At 41.6% G+C, this 23,667-nt stretch overlaps 1 protein-coding gene and 1 long non-coding RNA gene across 3 annotated transcripts in view; both read right to left on the bottom strand.

The window, feature by feature from the left end:
* Positions 1 to 5,294, bottom strand: part of CDHR1 (cadherin related family member 1) — a 43,607-nt gene extending 38,313 nt beyond the window's left edge. Inside the window, exons 1-2 of one of the 2 annotated variants that reach the window (XM_063307725.1) lie at positions 4,968 to 5,294; positions 4,123 to 4,218 (exon numbers count right to left, since the gene is read on the bottom strand). In XM_063307725.1, the coding sequence (XP_063163795.1) occupies positions 4,123 to 4,218; positions 4,968 to 5,028 (157 nt within the window). In that variant the 5' untranslated portion in view covers positions 5,029 to 5,294. The remainder of the gene's footprint in view (positions 1 to 4,122; positions 4,219 to 4,967) is intronic. The other variant, XM_063307724.1, reaches the window with a different exon arrangement.
* Positions 5,295 to 17,493: 12,199 nt separating this feature from the next.
* On the bottom strand, positions 17,494 to 20,673 carry LOC134500408 (uncharacterized). Its single transcript, XR_010068241.1, has 3 exons — positions 20,435 to 20,673; positions 19,116 to 19,178; positions 17,494 to 17,632 (listed from the first exon to the last, which is right to left on the bottom strand). It is a non-coding gene; the product is annotated as an uncharacterized LOC134500408 (long non-coding RNA).
* Positions 20,674 to 23,667: the final 2,994 nt, after the last annotated feature.

Below are 23,667 nucleotides of genomic sequence, written 5' to 3'. Positions count from 1 at the left end.
CACTGAGACCAGCTGGAATGGTCAAACAGTGCTTTGACAAACTCCTCATAGTCAGCTGAACACCTGGAGAAAGTCTGTGTTCAAGGCCACTCTAGTTATCCAGGCATAATTTCCTTCCAATTGATGAAGGAAGATATCAGAACCTCATTGATATGGGGTGAGAAAATGCTGTAGGGGATAAATTGGGGTATGTACCCAAAACTGTGGATCAGCCGTGGTGACAGGCTTTTGGACTCACTCTGTTTGGCCCTCACAGAGATTGATGGAGCTGTTAAATCATGTAGGGATGGAGGAAGAATTATAGTGTGAAATGCAAGGTCGTATCTCCAAGACAAATTATGGGGATGGCTCCCTGAAATCCTAATCCTAACCTTCAGCGTGTTTCCTGACCTCAAGCAGGAAAAACAACAACATTAAGGGGGCAAAATGAAGCCAAGAAGGAACTTCTCTCATACCATTGGTTGTCAGAAAATCTTAATATCAAACCAGTGTTGGAAGTATGAAAAGAAAGAGGTGTCATGTTCACTGATTCAATGTAGTTCATACATCGTAACGTTTCCCATGCCATGGCGCTAATGCGCGTTTCTGTTTGGGAGGGAGCTGCTGTGAGACCTTGTACCAAGCTCTGTATGTGAAATCAGTACAATGGAATGTGTTTGGGTTATGTTCTCTGTTCAAGGCCTTTTCCCGCAGACCATCAGAGACCGTTAGGAGCACCTGGGATTGTGAACTTGGGAAGATTCTACGGGGGGAGGGATCTCGTTTGCACCGAGGGTTTTTAGTTTGCATTTGGCACACTTTCATCATTCTCAGCTTTCTCTGTGATCCTGCACACTATTCTTTAATAAATCAGATATCCTTGAACTTTGCCTGTGAGTCTGATACTGTTTTAGAATAGGCAATCATTACAAGAGGGAATTTTTACCATGCAAAACAAAGAAATCTTGGGTGCAAATTCATACAATGATGCAAAGGTTATTGTGGATTAATATTATGATGAAACCAGAATTATTTTCATTGGGTTTTATGGATGCTGAACTAGAAATGAAATATGGGAAACTGTGAATGAGAGAGGATTAAGTCATCCAGAGCTGGATTGGTGTTAAATCTGTCTTTCCTCCCCTTATTCTGACACCATCTAAGAGTAGATAAAACATTGGGTTTTGTTACCCATTACCTTGGTAAAAAGTCAGGAAATAGGTCATGACTGTAAACAGAGGCCATAGAAACAAAATTGGAACTGGCAACAGGGACAGCACATTTTGTGCCTATAATAGGTTTTTGAAAACTTGTGGATGGATGGAGAGCTTTTCTACCCCACAGTGAGGAAAGACCCTAAGACTCACTAGGAAGTGGAAATATTTTACCTTCATTGCATTGAAGGTCTTTGATTACCAGTGCAATGAAAAATACTGGACAATATGAAAGATTAATCTGCACAAACTCTTAAAAAAGGAAGTTGTTCTTCGGCCATGGACCAATGGAGTCTACCAATCTTTCCTGCCTCTTTTGCTGAGATGACTTCCTGAATACTATTTGATGCTAGGCTGGTTGCGTGCAATCAAAATGCTAATAAAATATTAAAACTGGAGGGCTTTATTTCTATTTCTATTCTAGATCAGACTTGGTGTCTAGCTGATAATTTTTACACCTTCTCAGCACATACTCTCCATATCATTAACACTCTGGGAACATTTTCCAGCACGGAGTTAACACCAATTAAAATCTGTCCTTGGCAGCTCTTGCTGAAAAGAAAGGTAAATTAAAATAAAGGCTCATCTTTATGAGTCCAAGCAAGTGGAAAAAAATACTAACACAAGGGTCTTCAGTGGAGCAGAGAACTTTTCTCCCTTGTCCAGTAAGGATTTAATGGTGTTGAAACTTAACCAGGGTGTAAATTCACCCACATTCCCAATATAGCAATCTATAAAGGAACCAATAAAGCACTGGAGGAAATACATTAGAAAAAAGTGTTTTTAGAAACCACAAGTCCTTCCTGCTTGGGAAAATGCAGACTACAACAGGCTCAGAAACTGGAAACTTGGCACCATCTCCATCTTTCCCCAGAAGCTACTTGTCTAGCTCCTACCAAAACTCCTAAACACAAAAAGATGTTCTCCTGGTATATTAAGGATACCAAATCTGGGCCGCCAAGTCCTGCAAATGGAATTATTTTTCCGGGAGATGTAGAATGCATGTACCTCCTTGCCTTTCTGTTTGGAAAACACCATTCTATGTTTTTATACCGGATAACCAGTAAATGGTAGCAGAGATGTGCAGTGACATAGTGGCTATGCGTGGCTTTGCAGCCCAGATTAAGGTATGGCTAGTTAAAGCAATGGAGAGGCATTTGGTGTAGTGGTTAAAGGTGCTGGGCTAGAAACCAGGAGACTATGAATTCTAGTCCTGCCTTAGGCACAAAGTTAACTGGGTGTCCTTGGGCCAATCATTCTCTCTCAGCCTCAGGAAGAAGGCAGGAGCAAATCACTTCCATAAATGTTTGTATATTGTAGCCAAGAAGATCACATATCCATGTAGGCTCCAAGATTTGAGCTTGACTTGAAGAAGACTTACCACTACACGAAAATGCTTTACTCTTTGTTTCAGAGTAGACTGCATGACTATGGCAGAAATCACTATATTCTGTGTGACTTTACACCTGTATGAAATTACACTTCAATAAAACAATTTGGATCCCGGAAGTGATCTAATTTGCTTTGCCAACATGAAGAGGCCCATCCAATTCACCTTGACAAAGCAACATGAATGACCTCAGATTCCTCTGGGCCAGTGTTGGGAGGCATTAGGATTGCAAATAGACTTCACTGAAGGCACCAACCTGGAAGTCCTTCATGCCAAGGGATCTCCAGGCTGAGGAATCTTCATGGTTTCTCAGCCCGGAAACACTTTTCCCAGTCCTGTGGGAAAAGGCTCTTGTCCACTTTTTTCCCCTGCAGCACTCCCTGAAGAAGCTCTTTTGGTCCTTTCTCACCATTGGCCTCCTGATAATAGGTGGTCACTGAGAAAAAAAGATGTGTCCTTCTCCATCTGCATTCTCTAAACTGATGGACAGTGGGGAATAGTTGGAAGAACCAGAGGGATGAAAAGAGCTCTCCCATTCTGCTGGCCACCCTCAGCTAGGTGAGCTATCCAGAGGAAGATTCTCTACAGCTCATGCTGCAACCTCCAAGCCTGGGAGATATCTTGTGCACGGGAAGAAAAATGATTGCTTTGCTTCAGGTCTTCGAAGCAAGGAAACAACAGATCCTTCATGAAATACATTTGAAGAAATGCTTTGTTTAAAGCTTTGTCAAAATGAAGCCCTCCTCTGAAACTTCACACAGCAAAAAACTGAAATGTACCTCCAATATTAATCCAGAAGAAATAAAGAAGGGCTGGGTTCATGTATGATACCCAAAGGCTTTGTCTGGTTTGGCGTTAGCACCATATCTGAAGCCAGCCATTCAGACGTGAAAATTTAAAAGAGTTCTGGAATGACATTGACCCAAATCATGATGGCTTGTGCCAGAAAACACATGAGTGTGTGAATCCCAGCAAGAAATTTACCCAGAAATCACAAATTTAGGAATGACTGCCTTTAAAGATATATAAACTAGTAGAATTGCATAGATAAAATGATTTGCTATGGAAGTTGACATCATCAACAGACCCCCAGCATAGAAGGCAATAATATCAGTATCTCTGTGACTCTTTTTCAATCTGGCACCAAACCTGTTGGGACATCCAGTCTTGGAATTTTGGGAGTTGTTACCAATCCAGTATGTTGTAGATGTTAAAGTGTTGGACTAGGACCAGGAAGACCTGGGTTCAGTCCACCCTCAGCCATGAAAACTCCTAGGGTAAATTTGGGCCAGTCTTTCAGTCCAATCTAACTCAGAAGAGTTGTTGTAGGGATAACACAAAGAAAGATCTTCATGTAAGCCACAGTGAGCTCCTGGAGGATAGGCAGGATGTATAAATAAAATTGGATCAAATGGACCCCAACTTGGAGAGATTGGCATTATAGTCTCAACAGATAGGGTGCAGCTTCCTTGGAGAAACAAAACCTCAACATTTCTGTCTTTAAACACACACACACAGGCACAAGATCATAACACTGACCCACAGCTGTATCTTCGGAGAGGCTGAAGAGTGCCATATTCCCATTAGAGCTGCTTGCTCCATTGTCGAAGAAGTAGGGTGCATAATTTGCCTGAACTACAAGTCAAGAGAAAACAGGACCCAAGGGAGGAAAAAATAAAAATCTATAAATGGCAAGTCAGTGAATGAGCTTCTTTTCTTTTTTCTTCTGTGTACAAAGCCCAGATCAACCCCTGGAGTGATCATTTAAGTCTGTAGGAGTAATCCATCCATTCGTATTTGAGAAAGTTCCTGAGCATCTCAAAGGGAACCTGCACTATGCCACTAACAATACAAACTGCTACAAATCAGGCAATGTTTTAAATACAAACAGATGGTAGGCACAGGGAAAGAAATAAGGGGGACCCCCTCAATGTTTGCTAATCAACCTTCATAAAGTGCCCCTGAACTGCACATGGGTACTATTTTCCACTGAGCAACTTCAACCTCCAGGCAATCCCCAAGCAACTTAAACAATACTCTAAACATATTGAGTTTTTAAAGGGATGCTTACCCCGAATCTTTAAGGAAATAATTACTTACTTGCTGCAAGGAAACAGCAACATCCAAAGAAAAAGAAGAGGAAAGATCCATTAGGTATAATTCAATCGTTAACTTATTAAAAAACAAAACAAAAACAAAACGCAGCCCATTTCATGTTGCAAATATATAAACAGCAGAAAAAAAGAAAACAAGGAACGAGCAAGTAATATTGCTATTTGTACAGTTCTGGAGTTGAAAGGTGCTATTAGCAAGATTACACCAGAGCTTAAACATCTGCTTCAGATTGATTCTAGCTTGCTAGTCGCGAGATTTGCTGTACTCACCGAGGCAGACATGCATCAAATTGAGAAATAAGGATGGGGGAAAGTGGCGTCCTTGCTTCATCCCCCCAAACGGACGATCCGTTTCTTCTTAATTTGGGGGGTGGGGTGGGAGAAATGTCCCCCCAGGTTCCTGCTTTAAACCTCCTTCAGAACTTGGCAGTAGGAATCTGGCTGAGAGGCAGGAATAGTTGTTAAGATGTTAAGCGGATGACCCGACTTAATTTTGGAGGCATTTAAAGGCGTTCCTTCCTTCCACTTAATTACTCCAATTACTTTGCCAGCAGTGGGGGACTTATTTACAAGCATTCAGCATCTCTCTGTGTTGGAGGGTTTTTTGTGTGTTTCACTGTACGGTGTGGTCCAAAGAAACATCTCCAGATCTAGAAAGCAAGTTGGTTTACCCTGACTTACCTTTTTCCCACGGTTTCATTTTTCTCACCCCCAGCCCCCACAGCAAATAAATAAATAAATAAATAAACAAACAAACAAATAAATAAAATGTTAATAACTCCCAGGGCATTCTTCATTTTCTCCTCCCCCCAAAACACATAAGGAGCCATTTCTCAGGACTAAATCAACTTCATCTTGATTTACTTGAATTAGCAGCCATACGTAACATTTTTTTTTCCTGGTCAGGAAATTAATACATGGGATATGCAGCTGAACATGCCGGAAAGGGCAGCCAATCCAGAATTGATCAAGATGGTTAATTTTTAAAATTATTTTGTTAAAAAGGAGACCCTTTTTAGTTGAATACTTCATTGAAAAGACAAGGAAGCATTCTATAACCAGCTATAAAGACTTACCACAAAACAAAAACAAACTCTTCATTGATAAATTAAGCAAGGCTTGTATTCAATTTTCGGCTTTCCATTTTTTAAAAGAAATGAATATTTTGGAATCAGTCATTTTTAAAGAGATTTTATCACATCATGAGATAAACCAATTTTTTAAATGGGGAATTCACCAAGTCATGAGATAAACCTATTCTGGAATTTATATCTATAGTTTGGAGGGGAAAAAACATCTTCACAAATGGCTAAATATATCTTATTTTTCTTATTTAATCACACACACACAAATCTTACTGAGTACAGGGGGATCATGGCTAAATGGAGCAGTCTAAACTGCTTTTTATTTTGAAAAATACTGTATATCCCAACAAAACATTAATTTCAATGTGCATTTAATAGAAATCATGAGAAAGATTCTTACATAAATCAATATTTTTGTCAAAGACTTTCTGGATTGTGATTTCCCATAAAATAAATATTACTGGACGGGAATGAAACATGATGCCATTGGCAATCTCAGCACCAGCCTCAAGTCAGAAACAGTGTTAGTACACAATCATGGTTTGTGGCCCTATCACCAGAAAGGGTAATTTGTATGGAGAAAGCATTGTGCTGTCATGAAGAATAAATCTATCAACTACTGTCACTTTGGGAGAAATGTTCTGGGCCACGCATTCCTCTAAATTCTACAATTCAATAACTAGTTGAAATATCTACAAAATGCCTGTATATAAAACATGTGCTGGTATGAACATTCCTATTTTAGCGGAAATTAAAGTGATATCTCAGGGAAATTGGGATACAAAAAGGCACGTTTTAGGGGGAAGTGTTCAAAATGCATGTTTTAGGAGAAGTTGCGTATGAAAATAAATGCAAATGTTCACATTTTTTTTTAAAAATCAGACTGATACAGAAATGAGTTAGAAAGGATGTTACTGGACAGCTGGATTTCAGTTACTCAGATGGCCTATTAAGAGTCTGCATTGAAGATTTTCTTTGCTCTATTTATTAGTATTTCTCAGTGCCTGTTTATTATTCACAATCAGGGTTTGCCTAACAAGCAATGGGAAAAGCCAAAAACGAGCCATTCACCATTGCAACCAAATTGCAAGAGGCAACAGTTCTTCTGTAGTCCAACTGAAGGTTGGACTTGATGGACTTCAGGGAAGGACAATGCAGATCCTGAAGAGATGGTTGCTTTGATAGAGGGTTGAGTGAAATGCTCCTTCGGACACCTACCTCCACAAAGGAAAATGGCAGCGGTTCCTTTGCCCAGAAACATCAGCATCTACTCATATGCAGAGCTTGCCCTGAAGTCACTGAATGTGAGGCAGATCTGCCAATTGACGTAGGCTGATCTCAGCTACATTCATAAATGTGGAATGATGTCCTTCTGGAAAACCCTTGGCTGCATTAAGGTAGACTGATGCACCTATTGAGACTGATTGCCTGCAGTCTGTTCACACCTACTTACTTTCTGAGGAAGGATCTCTTTCCCAATGGATCATTGATGCCCTTGTCATTGCTTTTTAACCAGAACAAACACAGGTAAAATTTGGTGGCCAACTTTATTTTGATAATATAATCTAGAGGCAAGCTATAGACAGGAAGAGGAGGGCACAGACCTCCATCAGCAGGTTTTGAAAGGACTGGTCTAAAATCAGTATATAAAATCAGGAATTCAGAGTAGAATTGCCCCTTACCCCACTGCTCACCTTCTGCTTCCATGTGCATTTATGATAATGTTGTCAGGTGTGAAAGAATTAGTGTTCCCTTTTTTTTATTTAAATACCCCTTCTGGCTTGGAGTGGATAAGAGCTTTGCTTTGATGCATGCTAATCCTCTCAGAAGCACAGAGCCATCTGTCCACCTTGCCAAAGTGTAAATGCAGAAATTAGGTCATTCTGTGCCAATAGGAACAAGTGGGCAACAAGAGACTTAGCCATCCTGACATTTCCTGTTGCAAGAGATTGACTCAGAATTGGGTGGGGGTGGGGGTGGGCCCAGGCAGGGAGGGGGGTGCTTATTAGGTGGGGGTGGGGGGGGTGGGCCCAGGCAGGGAGGGGGGTGCTTATTAGGAAGCTTCAGAAGTTGAGCCGAATAACTAAAACAGATGCTGTTTTTTAATCCACTCAAGTTCTTCAGGTTGACTTGGATGTCCAAATTTACCCATTTCTTGACAGAAGGTCCAAACCGAATCACGCTAATTTCTTACACTGAATCAGTGATGCAAATTGCATCAGGGCTGAACTGCATTCCTTGTCTTTGTGTACATGTGGGTCTGTGTGTTGTTGTTGTTTATTCGTTCAGTCGCTTCCAACTCTTCGTGACTTCATGGACCAGCCCACGCCAGAGCTTCCTGTCGGTCGTCAACACCCCCAGCTCCCCCAGGGACGAGTCCGTCACCTCTAGAATATCATCCATCCGCCTTGCCCTTGCCTTTAATATCATTCCCTCAAGTGAGCAGTCTGGCTTGATTTCCTGGAGGATGGACTGGTTTGATCTTCTGGCAGTCCAAGGCACTCTCAGAATTTTCCTCCAACACCACAGTTCCAAAGCATCGATCTTCCTTCGCACAGCCTTCCTTATGGTCCAGCTCTCGCAGCCATATGTTACTACAGGGAACACCATTGCTTTAACTATGCCGACCTTTGTTGTCAGTGTGATGTCTCTGCTCTTAACTATTTTATCGAGATTGGTCATTGCTCTTCTCCCAAGGATTAAGCGTCTTCTGATTTCCTGACTGCAGTCAGCATCTGCAGTAATCTTTGCACCTAGAAATACAAAGTCTTTCACTGCTTCTACATTTTCTCCTTCTATTTGCCAGTTATCAATCAAGCTGGTTGCCATAATCTTGGTTTTTTTGAGGTTTAGCTGCAAGCCAGCTTTTGCACTTTCTTCTTTCACCTTCATCATAAGGCTCCTCAGTTCCTCTTCACTTTCAGCCATCAAAGTGGTATCATCTGCATATCTGAGATTGTTAATGTTTCTTCCAGCGATTTTAACTCCAGCCTTGGATTCCTCAAGCCCAGCATATCGCATGATGTGTTCTGCGTACAAGTTGAATAGGTAGGGTGAGAGTATACAGCCCTGCCGTACTCCTTTCCCAATCTTAAACCAGTCCGTTGTTCCGTGGTCTGTCCTTACTGTTGCTACTTGGTCGTTATACAGATTCTTCAGGAGGCAGACAAGATGACTTGGTATCCCCATACCACTAAGAACTTGCCACAATTTGTTATGGTTCACACAGTCAAAGGCTTTAGAATAGTCAATAAAACAGAAATAGATGTTTTTCTGAAACTCCCTGGCCTTTTCCATTATCCAGCGGATATTGGCAATTTGGTCCCTAGTTCCTCTGCCTTTTCCAAACCCAGCTTGTACATCTGGCAGTTCTCACTCCATGAATTGCTGAAGTCTACCTTGCAGGATCTTGAGCATTACCTTACTGGCATGTGAAATGAGTGCCACTGTTCGATAGTTTGAACATTCTGTAGTGTTTCCCTTTTTTGGTATGGGGATATAAGTTGATTTTTTCCAATCTGATGGCCATTCTTGTGTTTTCCAAATTTGCTGGCATATAGCATGCATTACCTTGACCGCATCATCTCGCAAGCTTTTGAACAGTTCAGCTGGGATGCCATCGTCTCCTGCTGCCTTGTTATTAGCAATGCTTCTTAAGGCCCACTCAACCTCACTCTTCAGGTTGTCTGGCTCTAGCTCCCTGACCACACTGTCAAAGCTATCCCCGATATTGTTATCCTTCCTATACAGGTCTTCTGTATATTCTTGCCACCTTTTCTTGATCTCTTCTTCTTCTGTTAGGTCCTTGCCATCTTTGTTTTTGATCATACCCATTTTGGCCTGAAATTTATTTCCGATGTTTCTAATTTTCTGGAAGAGGTCTCTTGTCCTTCCTATTCTATTGTCTTCTTCCACTTCCGTGCATTGCTTGTTTAAAAATAATTCCTTATCTCTTCTGGCTAACCTCTGGAATTCTGCATTTAATTGGGCATATCTCCCCCTATCACTGTTGCCTTTTGCTTTCCTTCTTTCTTGGGCTACTTCTAGTGTCTCAGCAGACAGCCATTTTGCCTTCTTGGTTTTCTCTTTCTTTGGGATGTATTTTGTTGCTGCCTCCTGAACAATGTTGCGGACTTCTGTCCATAGTCCTTCCAGGACCCTATCTACTAAGTCCAATCCCTTAAATCTATTCTTCACCTCCACTGCATATTTCTTAGGAATATTAGTGAGCTCATATCTAGCTGATCTGTGGGTCTTCCCTAATCTCTTTAGTCTGATCCTAAATTGTGCAAGAAGAAGTTCATGATCGGAACTACAGTCAGCTCCAGGTCTTGTTTTTACTGACTGTATAGATGTCTGCCACCTTTGGCTGCAAAGGATGTAGTCAATCTGATTTCGGTGTTGTCCATCTGGGGAAGTCCATGTATAAAGCCGTCTCTTAGGTTGTTGGAAGAGAGTGTTTGTTATGCAGAGTGAGTTGTCTTGGCAAAATTCTATCAGCCTATGTCCTGCTTCGTTTTGTTCTCCCAGGCCATGCTTACCTGTAATTCCAGGTGTCGTTTGACTGCCCACCTTAGCATTCCAGTCTCCCGTGATGAAAATAACATCTCTTTTAGGCGTGTAGTCCAGTAGGTGCTGCAGATCCTCATAGAACTGCTCTACTTCAGCTTCTTCAGCATCTGTGGTTGGGGCGTAGATTTGGATCACTGTGATGTTAGATGGCTTGCCCTGAATTCAAATTGAGATCATTCTATCATTTTTTGGATTGTATCCAAGCACTGCTTTAGCCACTTTACTATTAATTATGAAGGCTACTCCATTTCTTCTGTGGTCCTCCTGTCCACAGTAGTAGATCTGGTGGTCATTTGATGTGAAGTGGCCCATTCCAGTCCATTTCAATTCACTGACGCCCAAAATGTCTATCTTGAATCTTGACATCTCACCAATAACCACATCCAATTTGCCCTGGCTCATAGATCTTACATTCCAGGTTCCAATGGTGTATTGATCCTTAGAACATCGGATTCGCCGTTCACCACCAGCACCGTCGGCCGCTAGCCATCCTTTCGGCTTTGAGCTAGCTGCGTCATCACGTCTGGGGCTAGTTGAACTCTGTGTAAGGCAGGGAAACTGGAGGAAAGAGATTTCCCATTTAGATGCTGTCCAGTTCTACCGGGCAGCTTGCAGTCCAGGGCAGAACAAAATTCTGTAGCCCTTATGATTATGGTCTCCAAGCTCCAGAATTACTTGTTCCATTTACCAGGACCCCTCCCCCACTCCAGGTGCTTTTTAACTTTCTCTTCTCTAAACATATGCTACCATTCTTCTATTGACAAAAAGTAAAATGCTGTGATTAGGAACAACTCTATGGAGGTGGACAAACCTTAGCCATAAATCTCAGTAAATTCCATTACTGGTTCAACAGAGAATATTTAACTAGCTGATCTCTGCACATTTCCTGGCCATCACACAGCCTGCATATGCCTAGTAAACAATAACCCCGCGTCTTCATTTGGGAATGGTTGCATGCACGTTCTGTTTCCCAAAGGCTGTTCTTCTCAAGCAGCAAGATTTTTCCTAACCTTTCACTCTATCAAATCAGGATAGACTGTGAAACTTTCCCCTGATAGGCTACTTATCTGTGTGCAGGGAGCTTTATATCTGAAGGAATCATTTTCAGCCCTTCTGATGAAGTTACAGCTAGATGGAACTTCACTGATCTCTATGAATGAGTCTCCTAGATTGTCTTCCTGTTGCTGTGGAGAGCCCTTAAGCCATTTATTTATCAACATGTTCATTAATTCTCCAACCTTACCTATCCTGCAGCTTCCATTCTAACATGTTACGCCATCAATGAAGTCAAAGCCATCATAATGAAATTGTGACTATAAACCCCTTTCTGCAAACTTGAATACATCAACTTCCTTTTACTTGGTCCGATCCAGTTATATGGGATATAGAGCCAGGGTTGCCTGTGAGGTGAAAATTCTGTGAATTGTAACCCAGCACTCACATCTTGCACAAAACTGATGCCTTCAAACCTTCAGACAATAAATCAGAACTACACAACTAGACATGGAAAATATCACAACTTCTCTTTTGCACAAGCTGTTTTAAAGGCCACTTCACTATCTAGTATATGGCCTATTACTTTGTTTTTCATCAGGGCCATTATCGCTGATAACAGGGCAATAAATCTTTATAGGCAACAACTTTGGAATCCCATAAGAAATTTGCTCAGAGCTGTAATCTGATAGCCACACCTGGGATAATTCTAATAACACTCAGCAGTACTTCTTGGTAAACTTGAGTAAGATTATACTGTGAAGATAACAGCAGAGGGTTATGCTCGAGTGATTCCCCCCCCCCCTCCTTAGAAGATTTCTAATCATGGAAGTGTGGAGTCCTTGGTGCTTTCTGAGTCTTGTTGTTTTCTTGCAGATGTTTCATTGCCAGACTAGGCAACATCTTCAGTGTGAACAGGGAGACGGCCATCTCCCTGTTTGCACTGAAGATGTTGCCTATTCTGGCAATGAAACATCTGCAAGAAAACAACAAGGCTCAGAAAGCACCAAGGACTCCACAGTTCAACCCTGAGCTACAAATATTCTCTTTGATGGGAATCATGGAAGTTTCAGCAATTCTACACTCCCCCAGGTGATAAATTCACTCTTATTTCTTGGTCCAATTCTTTTGCCTTCTAAGTGGACTTCTACTTCCATTATGACATTTTACAGCTGGCAGAGGTAATACCACTTCATGCTCCACCATCAGCCCAACATGGGCCTCCATCATTCACTGACCCAGACCCAAGGAAGCATCATTTGTGTTATCCCACACCTTAGCACCAAGACCCTACCATGTAGTCCTGGAGCCTGGTGGTGTAGCCTAAGTGCCAAGAAGATTAGAGCAAATTCAGCCCTGTAAGCATTTGCTCAACCTTTGCAGATCAGGATCCAGAACAGTGTTTCTCAACCTTGGTAACCTTAAGATGTATGGACTTCAGCTCCTAGAATTTCCCCAGCTGGCTGGGAAATTCTGAGAGTTGAAGTCCACACATCTTAAAGTTGCCAAGGTTGAGAAACACCGATCAAGAAGAAAAATGAAAGGCTGAAATGAAACACAAGGATGAAGCAAAAGAACAGATTCTAACCTTGCAGGTTAGAACTGAGTTGTATTCTGTTATTTCAGCAGGAATGTTTGGGGTGTATATTTCTTTACAGTGTGGGTGTATGGGATAATACTTTGCAGTAACTAGGTGACACTTTTATTAGGAATAATAAATTGTTACTTCAGTGAATGAAGGAAGCAGTGGGTGATATACTGATGAGTAATTGATGAGCAAGGACATGCTTCCTCTTCCCTGCCCTCGGTTTTCCTTCTCAAAATCATCCCCCAGTTATTTTTCTCCCTGTTACAGAAATGATACTGAGGCTGGGTGGAAATTGGATTATATTAACAATGCTTTTGACTAGCAGATTGCCTTCATCTATAGAAATGCCCTTCTGGATAAGACAAATGAACGTGGATACCTTAAGCAGTTTTTGTTTTAGAGCTGGGCCACATCCAGACTGTCACAACTCATTTCCTGTTACAGAAGATTTACTTGCAGGAAGTTGTCAGACCAACCCAGAATGGTGTGGGCACCACTTCTAACCCCACAACCAGGTGTCACTCCAGAATGAGTGATTTGATCAAATTAATTTTGTCTGAAAACTTCATTTGAAATCAATGTTCTTAGGTGTACAGTAGAAGCCACAACAATATCACACACACCACAACTTCATGCAGATTATGTGATTAGAGAGATAGTGTCATGATGCACAAGACATTACTTGCTGCTCCCTTATGGACACCTATGGCAGTGTTTATACAGGCCAAAACTCTCCTCCTCCTCCTCCTCCTCCTCCTCCTCCTCCTCCTCCTCCTCCTCCTCCTCCTCCTCCTCCTCCTCCTCCTCGAAATCAGGTCAGAAAACAAGACTGGGCCTAAACAAAACTGAATGATCTAAAGATAAAACTTCCAGAGAAAAAGATGAATATAGAAAGCTGAATCTTTTCTTCCAATTATGCACCTCTGTATGGCTTTGGGGAATTCTGGAAGGAAGGAAGAAAATCCCACTCAAAAGTGATGCAGCTGAAGTACATGAATGAGGAGCTGTGGCTTTGAACCCTTGCCCAAACTTAGAGTTCACCTTCCTTGTACTGCTAAAACTGTAAATGTGTCCATGAGGAGCTGCACAAAGATAGAAGATGGAAGAGCATGCTGTAAAGTGGCACAAGTTTGAGATGCTTGAATATCGGTAGGAGTATTGCTTAGGGTCAGACACAGTTGATTATTCAAGAAAGCTCTTGTGCAATAGTTATGCCCCTTTTTTAGTATATAAAAAGATGATTATTTATTTATTTACTTACTTATCAAATTTGTCACCGCCCATCTGCTCCAACCGGAGGGACTCTGAGCAATTTACAACACCGAATAAATATACAATAAAAACTCAGATAAAAACACAGTAAAATTCCAATAAAATCCCATTAAAAACCAAAACAATTTCTTGACTACCCCAGCTCATAAAATCCAGATGGCTATGATCTCTTCAACCATCATGTAGGAGGGGCACTTCAAGGCACCAGCCAACCCCAAGTATGTCGATTCTCCTCCCTGCCCCAAGCCCGGTGGCAGAGCCAGGTCTTCAACTTCCTCTGGAAGGCCAGGAGCGATGGGGCTAATCTCACCTCCAGGGTCAGGATGTTCCAAAGGGCGGGCGCTACTGCCGAGAAGGCCCACCTCCTGGACCCCGCCAGATGGAATTCCCTTATTGACGGGGTCCGCAGCATGTCCTTTCTGCATGAGCAGGTGGGACAGGCTGATGATATGGGGAAGAGGCGGTCCCTCAGGTAACCCGGTCCCATGCCATATAGGGCTTTAAAGCTTTAATCCAGGTCCAATTCAACACCTTGAATTGGACCCGGAAGAAAACTGGTATTCAATGCAGCTCACGTAGCAAAGGTGTTATGTGCGCCCTTCTAGGGGCGCCAAAAATAGCCCTTGTGGCTGCATTCTGGACTAGCTGAAGCTTCCGGGTACTCTTCAAGGGTAGCCCCATGTACAGCGCATTGCAGTAGTCTATATGGGAGATAACAAGGGCATGAGTGACTGTCCCAAGGGCTTCCTAGCTTCCTAGCTTACCTAGCTAGGCACACATCTGTATCTGTGCATCTAAGTGTTTCATTTGGAAATTTGCTAGGACACATTGATTATGTACATACAAGGGATGGATGAGTAGATATGTGTATATATAAGTAGGAAATGTCCAAATTAACAATAAGTGGTAGCAGGTAGAACATGGCTGGCTCTGGGTTGCAGGTCTTTATGATGCTGAAAGTCTGATTTATGTTTTTAACTTTGTATTACATTCTGCCAATGATTCTTAGTGTTATTTAAATCACCCCTGCTGCTAGCAGGATTTCACATCTAAATGTGGGGGGTGAAAGATGTAATGTTTCTTTCCTGTAGTTTCACAGCACCCACTGCAGGTGAGACCCTGAGAAACCAGCTTAGAACATTTTGCTCATGGGAAACAAGGTGCCAGATTCCAAGTTAAAGAACAGTCATCTAGATCAGCCCAGAGTCAGACAAGTTATTTGTGTGTGGATATGTGAAGCATTTTATCTCCATCAGCAGGATGAAGGATATTTTTGTCTTTGGCACTTCAAAGTGTCAGGGAAGGCAACTGGTTGTCACTTCGGAAGATCTGATCTATAGATGAGGTGGAATCACCCCTTCATAGCTTTCCCTGGAGGATATATTATGGCGTATCAAGATGGGGAATGATATGGTCTCTGCAGCAGATTAGGACAGGTGGGAAAATTCTGCCAGGACCAATTTTATTCCCTCATTGTTTGAATTAGATCCGCCGTGGCTTGGACTTTATTGCATTTTACACTGATTGATTATTTGTAGTATTTATGATTTTATCGAAATTTTAAATTGTTTTTATTGTGAACCGCCCAGGGTCCCCCGTGTGGGGGAGATGGGGGGTGATAAAAAATTGATAAAAGAATAAATAAAAAAAAGAAAGATGTTATCTTGATTTCCATTTGGTCACCTCATTTCCCTTTGGGCAGGAGGGATTCTTTCATGGAAGAATGTGTGGTGATGTTCTCCAGTGTTTGAATCAAGAGAAAGCTGGAAACTTTCACGAAGGGGGAAGTCTAAATCTGTTGGAAGAATGTGGGGGAATTACTACATTCATTTACTTTTCCCTGGGAACTCACAGCATAGACTTTTTACTTCCCATTTTCACTGATCCTTCTTCAAGTTTCCTAACCTAAGAGTCCAGGAGTGGGCTTCAAGGCTACACTCTTGAGAAACCATCTTTTCCTTCTTTTCTTTTCAGTCAGCTTCCAGATAGCATGATATCTGGAAGTTGGGTAGAAAAAGAAAAGGACCGCTGTGTAAAACTGAGGTGAGATGAGGGAGGTGGACCTATCCCTCCAAAGGACTGGACCTGGTCATGAAACGGTGCAGGAGGAAAAATCTCCTCCAGTGCTGAGGCTGCAGAATGGACATATGACAAGCAACGCAGAGGATGCCAACTGGGTTTGGAATCTGGTCCCAAAGCTCAAACACCGTAGCTGAGAGATAAGCAGCCCCTAAGAATATTCCCATGGAACAGTGGTATCCAAAAAATCAAGATGCAACACAAGTGAAAAGGGGGCAAGGCTCTGATTACGTGGTTTGGACTAGTAACTTGACTTTTTTAACCCTCCTGTGGAAGCCTCTGCTGCAGATGTGATGGAATAAGATAGAAAGAAAATCTGGCTTTCGTGACTGCATCACAGCTGAGGCCATGATGTTCCTCTCCCTCCCTCTCTTTCTATTTCTGTCTATCAATATGGAGGGACAAGGTGAACTCCTTTAGTATTGCACATTTGATATTTTATTTATTTTTTAGAAAATCTCTTGGGTGATACTGAGTGCATCTTCACCTTCCCTGCTTGCTCTGTAATCAATTCACATACTGATTTTATCAGGGAGCCTTAGCTTAATTCTGTCATCACTTTACCAATCCATATATCTAGATCTAAATCCATCTATCTTGATTTCTCCTGCTTCTATAAGTGCATTTTCCCCTAGCAGAAACCATAAAATAAAGGTGAAATGCTACCTTATGGAACGCAGGGTGGACTGATGCTTACTCACACACTGTACAGGTGCTTACTCATTAATTTCAGATGATTGTTAAAGGTGCTTCCAGATAGAGAGCTCCTAGCACTTTTTTGCCAAAAAGCTTCTCATCATTATTTTGGCCTTTACTCCTCTATGATGACATGTCTGTGGACATCTTCTATTTGGTCCCCACCTAATGGATGTGTTCCATTTAAAACAGGAAGTGCTATTTAGTAGACTTTAACTCTCTGGATTCCTGATGAGGTATTTGGCTTTTGTTATCCAGAACCTATTTTTTAACTGGTTGAAGCTGTAAGATAGTGCAGCCCTGATCTTACATTCTATAAATGTGCTGAAGACCACTTGCTCCTTCAGCCTTTCTCAACTGGGGTTCCGTGAGAGGTCACAAGGGTTTCTAGAATTCTTCCCAAGACGTCTCTTGACACAGCTTTCCCCAATCTGACACCCTTCAGATGTACTGAACTCCTGATAGAAACCAAACATCATCACAGACCAGAAAAACGACCATAACGACAGGCTAATCTGCAGCTGATGCTGTATATTTGTCTAAGCCTTCCCTTCACACTTGAGGCAGTGGTCCAGGAAGAAAAACGTAAGTGGAATGTTTGCTTGTTTTACAAAGTTTACAGCAACATTTCCTGGGTTGTCCAACGATCTCTGTAAGGCAGAATAGGAAAAAGAAGAGGCTAAACTTAATTGAAATAATGAATAATGTCATATACACAAAACTTTAGCAGTTGATAGCTTTCAAGAATGCTCTTAAGAAAAAAAATCAGGTCCAGCAAAGTCACTAATCAAGGACACATGTCCCCAACCTCTGATTAGATATTTGGGGGGGGGGCACATGTTCCTATACTGCCACAGTGCTGAGTTCTTATCTTGACCAAAAATCCCAGAAAGTCCAAAGAAACAGACCAACTAAACTGACCAAATGGATTAGCTTAGGCTGTCACTGTTATCATTTCACCTGGGATCTAGTGAATATTTACACCAACATTTATTTCCTGTGTTATCATTCTGAGGGCAGAAGAGCCTCCATGGCTGGCATTCTTCAACTGGGGTTTGCTCCAGTGGCGAAACAACACTTTTGGATCAGTGAAAATTGAAAGACTTTTGTTGGGTGATGGTTCAATGTACTATGCAAAGCCAGAGCATGGTTAATCCAGTAACCAGTAAACGTGTTGCATGAACACAACCAGTATGGCTGAAAGGGCATAGACTTTGGGAATTATTTTTTCCTGAGACAGGATGTACAGTAGGAATTAAACCCAGCCCTCTAGATTATATAATTGTTATATATCCTCCTCCCCCTCCCCCTCCCCCTCCTTTGCATTTATACCCCAGTTTTCCTCTAGAAAGTCAAGGCAAGATATTCTTCTTCCTGTTTTATCCTCTCAATCAACCTGGAGGGCAGATTAGACTGAGAGGGAAGACTTCACTCAGGGATAATCAAGGAGATGCATAAATGGACGGGGACTTCAATCTAGGATGCCCCGAGTACCAGTCTAGCATTCCAGCCATTCCCTTAAATTTTTTGGCCGGGTTCGTGGGATAACAGACCAAAACATCCAGAGAGCCTCAATCTGGGCAAAGCTAGACTGAACTGTATGAACTATCAAAAAGGACATCAACATGGAGACTGTCACCATGAACATGTGGATTGTATCTACCATTTTTTCAGTGTAAGACAGTAATCACACTCAAAGGAAAGTTATCCTTCGGTGCTCTTAGTTCAGTTTGACTTTCTACCAGCTGGCATCTAACATCACAGACAAAAGAATTGCCAGATACCACTCATCTGCACCACACAGCTGCAGATGCAAATACCAGGACATTTCCTTTCTGCTATTCATTAAAGCAGACCCTCTTTTTCCTGGGTTCTACACCAAGCAGAAGAAATATTCAGCTGCTTTAGGGAGTGAATTCTTTAAAAGCATTGCCTCTCTTAAAGCAACTGTATCTTTTCCCCAGACTTGCCTGGAAGCTCGAAAAAAAGAGGGGCTACTTTAAGGGTTAGGAGAGAGAGGCGCTGTGTTCATGTGAGGTCCAAGGTAGTTACTGCAAATGATTCTCAAAGCGTACAAAGTTCTAGCACCAGATGTGTCCATTTATCCTTATGAAAACTAGCAGGCAAACGTACTTCTGTCCATTGCAGATGAGTTTTTCTTCATTCTGCAGGAGCATTTTCTTCTCATTCTTGGCCCTAAGGAATAATAAAGTACCAATAAATGAGGAGGAGGAGGAGGAGGAAGAGTTCTGAGAACAATGCATGAGCCCACAGAATTTAGTGGTAGAGAATCAAAAAGCCTGGAAATTCAATCCACCAAGGTATCCTGTAGCGAGCAGGCAGGGTGTAAATATTTTAAATAAATAATTAAACGAACAAACACACACAAAGATGTCACAGTGAAAATGGGCAGTGCACATCAAATAATGACAACGTCAAGGTGGCCACATCACATTACTCCCTCTGATGGATAACTGAAATCATGAGAGGGCATCCAAGGACAAGGAGGAGGTTCTGCAGGCTCAGAGAAGCCTGAGCTTTTGCCAGAATATTAACCACAAAACTTTTTATAGAAAAAAATCTAAATGAAGAGGTAACTCCAAACAGCCAGATGACAAATGAATGTGTTCAGTAGCTGAAGGTCAAATGGAAAGGAAGGTGGGTGAGCTGTGGGGAGGGAATGAACTTGCCTGCAGGTGTGGTGGTGTTGCACGTTTCTTTGCAAATCTCCCTTGTGAGATTTAGATAACCGACATTTAGGAGGCCCCGTGCAATTTCCAGGCAAGGGCTGGTATTCTGAAAATGACTGCAAAGAATTTCACCTGAGCTTATATGCTGTATATTTAATTTCTTAACCCCAGTGGCACATTGTCCTCAGAATTGCACCCATCTCATTACAAGGAATGACTAATATTTACTCTCCTCTGGAAGCACAAACAGGAATATTGCTTTGAAAAAAATCGTAGAAGTATTTTTCTTGCTTGATATTTCAAGCCACAATTAAAACACAGATTAATGCCCATCAATGCCCATTGTACTTGCTTTAAAAATGCTGCTGATTCAATCATTTCTCCAATATTCAATCCCAAAGGGTTTCTAATATATCAAAGGTGCAACAAAATATATGTTAATTCAAAGTGCAATATAAAACAGTTAAGACCACCAATAGCATAATCAGTTACAACCATAAATTAATCTCAGTATAGCTAACACAATTGTATGCAGTTGAAATCCAGATCTTTTAAATCTTTTTTTCTAACAGTGGTGAACCATCTTTTCAAAGTATATAAATTGTGATGATGTTTAACCCTTTTGGGGTTCCCATTCGGAGGTGCAGTCCCGTTCTTGGAAACCGTATGCTAGATGAAACCAATTCATTACTTAGTTCAGCTTGGCAGTTCTTTTGAAAATTAAATATTTATTAAGTATTTGTGGTGGACCTGAAAGCTTACCTGCATGATCAGCTGAGAATATCCCAAGACAGAGACTCAAGATGAGCAGCAAGCCAAAGACTTTCACAATCTTCATGGTTTCAGCTAATGTAGGAACTTTTCTCCCTTAGAAGAAGTTTGAGGAACTTAATACTAGGCTGTGTTTATTTATACGGCATATAAAACCTCACGTGATTGCTATGGGTGGAAAGAGTCTTGATTTTTATATTGGCTTGTAGAACAGAAAGATGGCTAACCCACTTTCCTATTCAGAGCTGAACGTTTGCCAAAAAATTCATGGTAAAGAGAACTTTGGAGCTGTTAGCTACTGTATGATCATGTCAGACTGCTCCGATGACTCATAGAATTATAGAATGTATGGCTTGGAAAAGAACTTGTAGGCCGTCTAATGCAACCCCCTCTTCAGTGTAAAAATCCAGTAAATCATTTCTGACAGGAGGCTATTCAGCCCCCTTTGGAAAGCTTCCTTCAAGGAGAAATCCACCATGTTCTAGGCATACTGTGTGACTGCTTGATATCTCAGATCTTACCAAACAACTAAGTGACAAAAACAGGTCTCCTAGTTGCTCCACTCTGGAAGCAATATACACACTGCTCTATAAATGCAAGTAGGATTCCTTGGCAGCTCTTGGCTCAAAGTGGGCTTCATACTTCCCAAGGCCCAGCTTTAATGCTACACATGTAATTCATTAAAAAAAAATCAGTGGAGGTCTTGTCCTGCTCTTTCTTATATTTCTCTTTCCCTAGAAACTCTTTGAAGGGAGGGAGGAAAAAAGAAAAACAGAGTGAGAGAGAAGAAGGGAAAGTGACTTATAGAACAAAAAACTGGGAAGACAAAGGGGCTCCTTGGAAGGTATGTGGACCTCTGAAGGGCATCTTTTCCAGGGTCTCCTTAACCCAGACTGTACCAGTAGTTCTTGTGTAAAGGCAGTTCACCTCATTTAGTAATAAAATAGGGCCCCTTTCAGGGCCTGCACTTCAATATTTCATTAGGGTCTCCAGAACCATTACTAAACAACTGGATGACCCACATCCTTATTTTTCTCCATGGAAATCCGTAGGATATTAGCTCTAGGACTACGTAATACTTTCTAATGCAAGTTGAAGGCCAGTCTAAAAATGGGTGGGGCCAAAAGGTTTGATCCCACCCATTCCTTACTTAAGACATAAAATCCCAATTTTATAATAGCAGACGAATGCATTTTCTTTCATTCGTTAGGCTCTTTCTATAAGCATATTTACTACAGAATTAATACTGTGCTGAGCCCATGCATGTTAAATTGAGGCAGCTCTATTCATACTTCTCCCAGGCTTGCTCACAGCTTCTTTCTTCTAACTGTAGAAGGTTGTACTGATAGAACAGCGATGGTTTCTCTGGGTGTGTAGTGTGATGGAATGTGAGGGTGACCTTGGAAGATGAGGGGGGGGGGAGAGATGCTGCCTAGAGAACAATCAGATAAAAAGAAAGGAAGTCCACGGGAGGGTGAAGGTCTAAAGAAGAAACTTAGGAAAGGCCCGTCTTGACCACTCAAGCAATTAATAGGGAGGGTGGCAGATTTGTACTTTCAGACTTGCTGGATTCTGTTAATGGAGCCTTATGATAAAGTAGATTTAGCTCATCTGGTCGTGTTTCCTGTCTGGTTTACCTGGGAGGGTGGACATCAATCTTGCAAGTCTGAAAGGACCAACCTCCCACCCTCCCTATTTACTGACAAATCAGGGCAGGTCCTTCCTAAGTTTCTTCCTCTGGCCATTACTCTGTTGTGGGCCCCTTTCTCTTTTATCGGACTGCTCCCTAGGCAGCATCTCCCCCCGTCTTCCAGGGTCACCCTCACATTCCATCACCTGTAGGCAGAACACAACCGCTTCATCCATTTTCAGGGATCTCCATTTGATGCGCACACAACTGAAAATGTGTTTGGTTTCCTGCATGGAGCAAATGTATTTGGCTTAAAGTTCTGCTGAACTGTTCCAGGAGCGTCAGTTTGACTAAGTCAAAATTGCTTGGGGTTTCACTTCCAGCCGAGGCAAATTCCAGGTGTCCTGTAGGTCCCTCTTCTCCATATTCAGCCTATGCACCCGTCTCCCCAGCATTTTCCTAGCCAGTGGCACTATGCTTGAATTCAGATGCAGCATACTCAACTGAATGGGTTTTGCTCTGGGTTTGGATCCACCAACCGTGTGTGCTGTGCACGAAAGTCGGTGCATGGGAGATTTTGCACATCCCTAGTTCTAGTACGGGCATTTGTTGCATTTTGGCAAATGCATTGATACTACGCACATATTCATCTTAACTATGCAGTTAGGTCTGGTTAGGACTTAGATGGGAAATATAGACTAGACTGGCAGAAAATTTTTTTTTTAAGTCAAACCACATTGCTAAGAAATCTGCATGCGCATATACATGTGTCAACTAAATAGTATTTTGACTTTAAGCATATATATCTGTGGTAACTTTCACAGTAAAGTTGGCAAACTGGTGTATTTTTTGCATCTTATAATTAGTGCTAAAATGGTTAATTAACGTAGCCTAATTGAAAGCAAGCTGAGGGGTGGGGGGAAAATTCCATATGGCCACAATTATGGTAACGATCCTCCTGCCCCCCCCCCCCAATAAATACATCCAATCAGGATTTTCTATCCAAAACAAATGCCAGCTGCATTTGATATTATGTTATATATATATAGACACACACACACACACTCTCTCTCTTAGATATATATGTATATCTGTAATTGGGATAGCCCGAAGTCTTTTCTTTGTTATCTTCTATTTTCACATTTATACTTCGTGTCTTTTTTTCTTTTTATGCTATCTTCCATCTCTATCGTATTTACTGCTTTGTATTTTAACTATATTCTGATAAAAATAAAGCTTTAAAAAACAACGCATGCTAGCTGCTTTATATGTTGTTTTTTTCCATGTAACTAGGATTAATTGAAATTATAAATAAGCATATCATGTTAAATAAATCATCGTCACCTTCATCAATGCTTGGCCTGATTTATTTTTTTTTAACGAGGCAGCAAAACGATACCCACCAGCCATTGTGGACGTATCGAAGGGGGCAGACACCAAGTGCTGTTTCCACCAGTGTGTGGAAGGCCCATTGTAATTCCACTTGCAATTTGCTTATTTTCTAAGCAAACTTATGTCGTTATGCAAATGATATAAATGGCCGTGGAAATTTTATCCAAGATATTGTACTGAGGTCTGTTAAATCAAAATCTTA

This window comes from Candoia aspera, chromosome 6 (assembly GCF_035149785.1).
Source record: "Candoia aspera isolate rCanAsp1 chromosome 6, rCanAsp1.hap2, whole genome shotgun sequence".
NCBI lineage: Eukaryota > Metazoa > Chordata > Lepidosauria > Squamata > Boidae > Candoia > Candoia aspera.
The sequence above is the reverse complement of the archived record's forward strand: the minus strand, read 5'-3'. Positions and strand labels throughout refer to the sequence as shown.